Source organism: Rattus norvegicus, chromosome 2 (genome assembly GCF_021556685.1).
Source record: "Rattus norvegicus strain SHRSP/BbbUtx chromosome 2, alternate assembly SHRSP_T2T, whole genome shotgun sequence".
NCBI lineage: Eukaryota > Metazoa > Chordata > Mammalia > Rodentia > Muridae > Rattus > Rattus norvegicus.
The window spans coordinates 191,544,628-191,553,455 of NC_141535.1; the positions used below are offsets into that span (position 1 = coordinate 191,544,628).

General features: G+C 47.2%; 1 protein-coding gene across 2 annotated transcripts; it reads left to right on the forward strand.

The window, feature by feature from the left end:
- Positions 1-2,462: 2,462 nt before the first annotated feature.
- On the forward strand, positions 2,463-7,801 carry Nhlh2 (nescient helix loop helix 2). Of its 2 annotated transcripts, NM_001439679.1 has the most exon segments (3): positions 2,473-2,642; positions 3,042-3,359; positions 4,956-6,997. In NM_001439679.1, a coding segment is annotated over 1 exon segment (408 nt). In that variant the 5' UTR covers positions 2,473-2,642; positions 3,042-3,359; positions 4,956-4,963; the 3' UTR covers positions 5,372-6,997.
- The last annotated feature ends 1,027 nt before the right edge of the window (positions 7,802-8,828 follow it).

An 8,828-nucleotide genomic window follows, 5' to 3' on the forward strand; every position in this document is an offset into this window, starting at 1 on the left:
ATTTGCACATCCATTGAGAGTCACAGCAAGCTGGTGCAGGGAGAGAGGTGCTTATTACACACACTTTCACGAATAGAAGCCATCAAAATGGAAGGCTGGGCATCTGTGGGTGGAAATGGTTCATTCCCAGTTTCCTGGGAACCTCTGTACACAGGAAGTTACCCTCTGTAAGCTTGGCACATACAGTGTGCCAAGGTCAGACACGGAGAGGTGAAGATGTAAGATATAGACCTTTCCTGGAAATACCCCAGCCTCATGGGAGGGTCAGACTTGGAAACCAAGAACCACAGTGTACAATATAGAGTCTCCAAGGGGAATATGAGAAGAGGAGCCATCTGGGCCTGGGATGTCTTAGAAAGGGCAAATGGGGAGGGGGAGGGGAGCTTTCCCACCACAGAGAATGTACCTGTGTGTGAACTTATGTCTGTGTCTATAGTGGCATGTTTAAGCATAATCGTGTATAGATCTGAAATGTCTCTACACAGCTTTAATCGCGTATTAATTTATGAATGTGCAGGTTGTCAATGGCCTGGCTATAAAAGAGAATTGGTCTGGATTCGTATATACCCTAGCAGAATCAGGTCAACCATGGTTTGAGCATCCTCTCCCCCATCCAACTCCCAACACTACAGTGACCAGGGACACTGGCCACTCCTCTCCTAGCAGCTGTGCTTTCTAGAGCTCAGGTGACAAAACCCACCACAGTTCTCAATCCATCTGCCCAAACGTCTAATTGAGCCAGACAGCTTGTATGTATGAGTGCTGGATGGTGAGGAGACGCGAGTATCTGAGGATGCGCATCTGTGTGTACATTTCTGGTGTGTGTTAGTGCTCAGTGTGGGCTGCTGCTAGCCAGGCTGGGAAACCTTCCCTTTTCCCATCCTCACTCCCATCCCCCCAACCAACCCTGCAGGGGAGGGGCTTATCCACTCACCTGTCTCCGTGCTTGGGCTGAGCAGAGGTGAGCCTGAGCAGCTCCGGCAGGTACCATATTCCCTTATCTACCTCTGCTCTACCTGTTCTGACCCAGGACCCTCCCAGAGCTGATGTGAAGAAAGGCAAACAGTATATATTACAGCCATGAGAAGCCCAGAGCGCCAACCTCTAGGTGGGTAACTCCACACTCCTCCTCTGAGGACAACACCTCTTCATAGGATTGTGGAGAAAAAGGGAAGGTTTCCTCTCCACAAAAAATTCACCCAGGAATAGGGAGACAGGAGGATGGCTGCTATTCTCTTATTTCCTCTCAGCTTGACCAATTTAAAATAAAATAGTAGTTAGGTGTGGCGGTACATGCCTTTAATCCCATACATGGGAAGCAGAGTCAACGGTATCTCTATGAGTTTGAGATCAGATTGGTCTCCATGGTGAGGTTCAGGCCAGCCAGGGCTGCATAGTGAGACCTTGTCTAAAATAGCACAAGGGAAGGAAGGAAGGAAAGAAGGAAGGAAAGAAGGAAGGAAGGAAGATGGACGGAAAGAAGTCAGAATTAATGGTGTCACTGGAAGTGTGTAATTAGCAGCAAATAATATGTAATTGATAGTGACTACCAGCAAGTTTCCTTTATTTTTGTAAAACTTGTAAATTTGGGACTGGAGGTCACATAAGGCAAAGGCATTATGTGCTAGAATACTTAATATTTACATTTTAACACAATACGTTGCCACCCAGCTGAATACATCCACTCACATGTTAAGACAGGCAGGAGTGGCGTACAATTTTTGGCACACGCCGTGTGTCGTACTTTATAGCAAATAATAAACATGAATAAATGGGTAAAGAATAAAACATAACTTAAAAAAATAGAATTATCTAGTGATCCCTATTTGGATCCTGTTCCTAATTCTACCAATGATTTAAACTCAGGTGTCAAAAGTCCTTTAAAGCATCATCTATTAATAAGCCGGTCTCACAGTAGAACATTTCTCCAAAACACCAATTGGCTTAATAATCATGATTAAAGTGTCTTTTGGAAGACCCTTCACTTTAAATAAATGTTAGTATTGCCTATCTGAATACTTTGCCTCATTTATAGTGTTATGTGTGGTATATGTTTGCATGTGCCGAGCACAACTGTTTTTCTTAACTATTGATAAAAAATAAAATATGCTGTCTCATAAAATGCCAGAGGAGTTTCCCATGTTCATGTAGTGTTTCCTTGCACTTAAATAGTGCATCAATAATCTGAAAACAAGAAATGGCCCGCGTGGCCAACCCTGCTTAGATGCTATGGTTCCTATCATGGACTGCTTTCAACTGTTATATTTTACGGCACAGATTCAGTGGGAATCTGATCTGCTAAAATATTTGGGCTGTGAAAACTCCCACACTGTGACAGATGTCAAGTCCAATTAAGTGACTCGTGTCCAGGTTTCTGTCCAATAGGATTTCCCATTAAATATCAATTTAGGGGGAAAAAATTCCATCCCCCTTCTTAAGCCTTTATCTCTTCCACCATCTCCAGGCTAAATCAATTGGTACCAGAAGAGCCAAGAAGCCACACAGGCAGCTGCCTCTTTGCTCTGGCTCTCCCAACCTCTCCTTCCTCTGCTTCCGAGTCAGTGCACTCCAGAAGGCGTTCACTTCTCTCCAACCTTTCTCAAACATCTCCAAGCTACTGACTGTATACATTTTACCACAAGGTAAAGAGGGGAGGGAGTGGAGGAGGGGAGGGGGGTGTAACCAAACCTTGAAAGACTTTAAAACTGGAAAATAGGCGTCTGTGTATGCAACGTAAACGAGGGACACAGGACAGAGGCAACCTTAAGCCCTAGTTACTGTATTGTGTTCCTGGGATGTGGGGAGACATTGGCTGAACAAAGCATTATCTTGAAGAAGAAAAAAAAATGACTTCTGAGCCCCATCCATCCCTGCCCGCACTTCCCAGTTTCGCCCCAGCCCGATTAAGAGAAGGGAAGTCCTCAAGGAATGGAATTTTATCTTAACCATCTTTCTTATTGATTCTTCTGCTATTAGAAAGTGGAGGAATCAGTCCTTTGATGTGATTGTATTTATCTCTGCATCTCTTTTGTTATTTATAGAGCCAGCCCTAAGAGTGGGGAAGCGCGAGGTTTCAACACTTCGACTTAAAAAGATCAACAACGAATTTTCCGAAATGTTTAAGAACAATTAAAAAGCACGGGCGTTTTCAATCCATCAACTAAGTGAACAACCGTACCTTGCACCCGCTAAGACACCGCCGCTCGTTGTGGCGGTCGGCGAGATGACAGCTGCTTTCTCATCTGCGAATGTAATAAATATTGGCTGCTTGTAATATTTGCTAGGATCTCTCCTCCTTGTTTCCTGGAATTTTAACTCCAAAAGATTGGCGAAAAGATTATCGACAGGGCTCTTGCAAGGTAAGACATCTTTACGTCTCTTTTTCTTTAGATTAAGTTGACTCATATTATATTTTATAGACGCATTTCCCACACATGGTCGTAGACATAGATGCCCACGAGAAATATCATTTATGACTATTTAAATATCTGGAAAATTTAAACACGTAGGGAACAACCCTGGAACTTTTTGTCCGATTTGTAACTATGTCGTGGTTTGTTGTGGTTTTTCTCCCTGTGTATTTCTGCCTCTTCGTGCCAACTGCGTAGGTGTGAGTTGTTTTACTTGTAAACGTAGAGATAAGCCCTTATGGGGATCGCACGCGGTTCGTTTGGATCATTTATTGTTATTCTGTGGGTCCGTTTTCCTTGCACGAAAAGCTGTTTCCGAGCTCAGGTCGCTCCTGGGCAAGTCCGCGGCCAGGAGCCGAACCTACATCCCCTGGCTTTTGTTTCTTTGGAGCGAGCCTCTTACTCAGGACGGGTTCTGAGCCTTGCCTGCTAGGGGCACGGCGGGGCACAGGAGTCGCAGTCCCGTCCTCCCTCCCGGTGGCCGAGGCCCAAACGCTCAACTCGGGCAGGTTTCTGTCCCCACCCGCCTGCCCGGATCCCCCGCAAGCTCAGCGGTTCCCGAGGACCCGCAGCCCGGGCCCTTCCTCCAGGAGCCCGCGAGCAGCCAGCGGGAGGTGGCTTTTCCAGGAGGGCAGCGTCTGGGGAAGCTGGGCACAGACAAGGGGCCGCGGCCAGGCCTCCCGGGGCCACCGGTGCGCTGCGGGCTCCAGTACCCTGAGCTCGCGAACTTCACCCGCAGAGATGCAGCTTGTGCCCGGGGCGTCCCGCACTCGGAGCCCATCCCTCTCTTGCCCTCCCCAGCCCCTTAGCCCGCAGCAGCCCGGCCGCCTGCGTTTTCCCGGGAGGTGGTCGGCAGACTGCCGGGCATTGTGTGATTCACGTCCCTAGGTCCCCAATGTGTGTGGCAGTCTGCGTGACAGATGGTGCTCCGGGAGAGTATGAGGGCCGAGGAGTCAATTTTCTTTTGAAAGGACCGAACACATGTGTTGGGTCATTTCTTTATTATTTCAGAGAAACACGGGGAGGGGGCGACAGGAAAGCATTTCTATCACCGGCCTAGGTTCCAGGATGAGGTTCGCCCGCACCCCAGCGCAGCCCAGACCCTCAGGCGCTGGGAGTCTCCAGCTGCCTTGCCCCAGGCCCTCGGATGGGAAGATCACTCTGCATCTCCATTAAAACCCAGATGCATCCATCCTTCGGGCATCCATCCTTCGGGATCATTCGTGTCTGGGAAGGGGACAGAGCAAGGGAGGCGGGATAGAGCAGCTGATGTCTGGCCAGAGGAGACACAAGATGTCAGCCGGCCCCGGAGGTCCACGGTCCTTCTCCAGCCCCAGGGCTACTGGTTGCAGGCTTCGGCGTGGTGTTCGGGATGCACTCTGGTGCCGGCTCCTTGCCTCCCTATTTGCGTGGGTCTGATACAAGGAGAGGAACCTGGTCCCCTCCTAGGAGTGCAGGCTTGCTAGGCCCTCGCCTGCCATTCCTCCTTGCAAACCAAGGAGAACCAGATTCCTTTTATTAACTGACTTTCTGACTCCCCATCAGCCTCCAAAATGATGCTGAGTCCAGACCAAGCCGCAGACTCAGATCACCCCAGCTCGACGCACTCGGACCCGGAGTCTCTGGGTGGCGTAGACACCAAGGTGCTGGGCAGCGTGTCGGACCTGGAGCCAGTGGAGGAGGTGGACGGCGACGGCAAGGGCGGCAGCCGGGCCGCGCTCTACCCGCACCCGCAGCAGCTGAGCCGCGAGGAGAAGCGCCGCCGCCGGCGCGCCACGGCCAAGTACCGCTCTGCCCACGCCACCCGCGAGCGCATCCGAGTGGAGGCCTTCAACCTGGCCTTCGCCGAGCTCCGCAAACTGCTACCTACGCTGCCCCCGGATAAGAAGCTCTCCAAGATCGAGATCCTGCGCTTGGCCATCTGCTACATCTCCTATCTCAACCACGTCCTGGACGTGTAGGGAGGGGGACGCCGCGGGAGGCCGCCGGTCCTGGCACCCGCCAAGGGCGACACACCTGGACTGCTAGGCTAGAGATTTGCCCAGAGACACCTGAACGCAGGAGAAAGCTTTGCAACCTGCTCTTTCTGGTCATCAAGGCTACAGAGGAAGATTTCCAAGCCTGGGAGGTGGGGGTTGCATAGAAAGACCTGGGGCTTGCAAGGGTATTTTTCCTAGCCAGAAAAACCTTCTGGAAGCACCTAGCATGAGTTGCCCTAGGGCCTCCCCTCGGTGTATTAGGATCCCCCGAGGGGGTGGTAGCTTTAACCCTGGAGGTTTTCAGTTCCCCTGTATTTATAGCCTACACATCTTCACCGTTCTGAAAGAATGAGGGCAGTTCAGCCCAGGCTGATGGCTTCAGACTAAGACTATCTGGGATATTTCTAACTGACAAATCACCAAATCTTGGGGAGAAAAAAAAAGATGAATATCTTTTCCATACAGAGATTAAGACACAGAAAGGTGTACCAGCAAACTTTTTGTTGCCATGTCCAATGAAAAATTATATTCTAATCTAAATAAAATCCTGAATATTTGGTAAGGTAAAAAAAAACATTCAGAACAGGCACACTGTGGAAGGATTTAAGCTTGGTGAGACTTTAACCCCAAGGCAGGACACTAAAGCAGATAGAAAAATCCACATTTAAATGAGAAATTTAACATCTGATTGCTTTTTCGGGCAAAGTGCCCCTTTAAATATCCAAAAAACCCCATCTGTTTGTGACCTTAACGTGGACTCATAGATGCAGTTAGAAAAAGACAACCTATTTTTATTTATGTTAGAAGGAGTAGAGTATTTTTTTCAAGACATTTATTTTTCAGAGTGGTGATAATTTTACTTTGGATACTCTGTGCCAATTTATTTATAGTCAAGTGTTTACACTCCCCCTCCCCACCCCCACCCCTACCCCGGTGAAATAATGGCGTCTAACTCTTTATGTGTTTGTTGAGATTATCTTGTGGTCTTGCCTTTTCTTTTCTGATTATATTGCACTTGTATAAGAGAGTTCCTGCTCCCCCCCTGTTTCTAAGCATATTTTCTATATTGAGAAGTTGGTTCTTTGGTTGTGAGATCAGCAACACTAGCCCCTCGCTATTATAGTTTTATAAAAAGTTAAGTGTTGTTATTCTTACCCGTAGTTTTGTCTGAAAAGTACTTTACAAACTGTTTTTAAGGAGAGTAGCTTCTTTGTGTGCGTGTGTGTGTGTGACATTTGTGTGTGGGATGATTTTAGGAAATTACATTATTTTCCTAAAAAAGAAAAGAAAAAAAGAATTCAGAACTACTTTCCTCTGTGACAACCAAAAAGAAAAGTCTATGACCTAGAAATGTTTCATGTTCTCAGCTGTGAAACTCTTTAAAGTAAGAGGTGTATTTTAGAGACAAGGAAGAAAGAAGAAGAAGAAAAAACCACATCTGCTATCCAAAGATTTTAGTCTTTTTCAGGGTTTTTTTGTGTCTCTGTTGCTTTATATAATGCAATATTTTGTAGTGAAAATAGATATAACCTGGTTTCTACCTGACGAGTTTTTCATATCTCATGACTGGTGCGCTGTTTTGCATATAAATAAAGGTATCAGATTAAAGTTCTCCTCCTTATTTTAAGCATCTGTCTAGAATTCAAACCTGCTGGCCAGGTGTGAAATGTCATAATGGGCTCAGTTCCTTAGAAAGGAATTAGTAAACCAAAGCAAGAACAAGGCAGAACATGCACACATATAAGATTTGGATACAACACAGCCTGGGACAGTATAGATCATGTCACATCTGTGGGGAAAAGCAGGGTGATGTGTCTATAAAACAGTATAGAGATCATAAGATGCCTATTTTGCTCTAAAAAGAAACTTTGTAACTGTCTAACCCAAGCTCTTAGGAAACGCAGGGCCAAGTAGGTGTCTACATTAAGTGGCAGGCAAGAGCAGGGCGTGGTCCCCTGCACCCTCAGTCCATGAACCTGAGAGTTGGAGATGGGAGAACCAGGAGCTCAAGGTCATCCTCAGCTATGCAGTGAATTTGAGGCCAGCCTTGGCTACATGAGACCCTGCCCAAAAGAAAAAGTCACTGAGCAGACCATTTTGACAGCTTTGCCTCTGGGCACTTGAGCACAAGCAAGACATGTGTCACTGGAACATCTATCTAATCAGCATCCACATTCAGCACATGACATACTTGCAAAGAGAAATGGCCGTAGGACAACCTTAAACAGGAAAAGTCATCTGCACAAACCTGTGTCTGGCATAAAACATGAACTACGGTATCAGCAGAACCCATGAATAATTATAACCGTATCCCTGTATGCACATGCACATATAGAGCATTGTGAACTATATCACACCAAATCTCTGGTTTCCGTATAAAAAAGGAATTATATGGATTCTCAGTTGATGTTCCTACAGTCTGTGGCTCACAATGTTTTTGGTTTTCTCCCAGGTTTCGTGTAGTAAGCGTCCCCACAGCTTAGCAAGTAAGGCTTTGGTTTCTTCTTCTGTCCTGAGGTGTTGGGTTTGAGAGCACTTCCTGTTAAGGGTGTGGAAAAGAACAACATCTCCCTTTAACTCCTCTCTGGACAAGGTCTTGGCCACATCGTAGCGGCTGTTCAGTCTCTGGGCTGTGAAGACACATGTGGTCTGTGGCACCGTTGTAGCTATGTGTGGCTCCAGGGATCAGGAGGAAGTGACAGCTCCCAGTTGTCACAGAGTCTATCTAGTAAATACTCCTGTGTTAAAGAAACTTCTAACCTCTGGAAACTTTCCACAGACCTTGTCTCGCACAGTGAGTTGAAATCTAACTGACCACCATGGCCCTCCCTTTTACACCTGAGAGGGATCTATTCACTGACTTCCTGGGACCAAATGTGTTCCTGCTCATGAAGTAAGACAAAGGACAACACCCCCAGGTACACAGCCCCCAGGGTCCCAGAGGAAGATCTTTACAATGCTGTTTCAAATCCTCCAGAGAGAGACTAAAGTGCTGTGACTCACTAGAGCAGAGGCTTACTGGCTTATCCCTTGAAGGTAGCAAGGACCCAGCCCCATGAGGGTTGGGAAAACTAGAAGATTCTCTGAATATTAATGGTGAGATAATTCACTCTCACTCTGACCATTTGCTGAGGACACACTGTGTGCCATGAAAGGTCCTAGATTCTAAAAAGTGAGACCGAATTAGACAGTGTGGAACAGGACTCTGACAACAAATGGCTAAACCGTTCATTTGGAATGGCGATAAATGTCTTGAAGAGCCTCGTTTAACAAAGAAGGGAAGAGGTGGTGGAGGTGTGGTTGGAGGGGAGCAGTGTGCTCAGCAGGGCTAAGAAAGGCCTTGTGAGGAGAGACACTGATCCACTTGACCAGCTCCTGCTGTTGCGGCCACATGCATTCCCACAGCCTTTAATTTCTTGTCATGGCATGAAAACAGTGC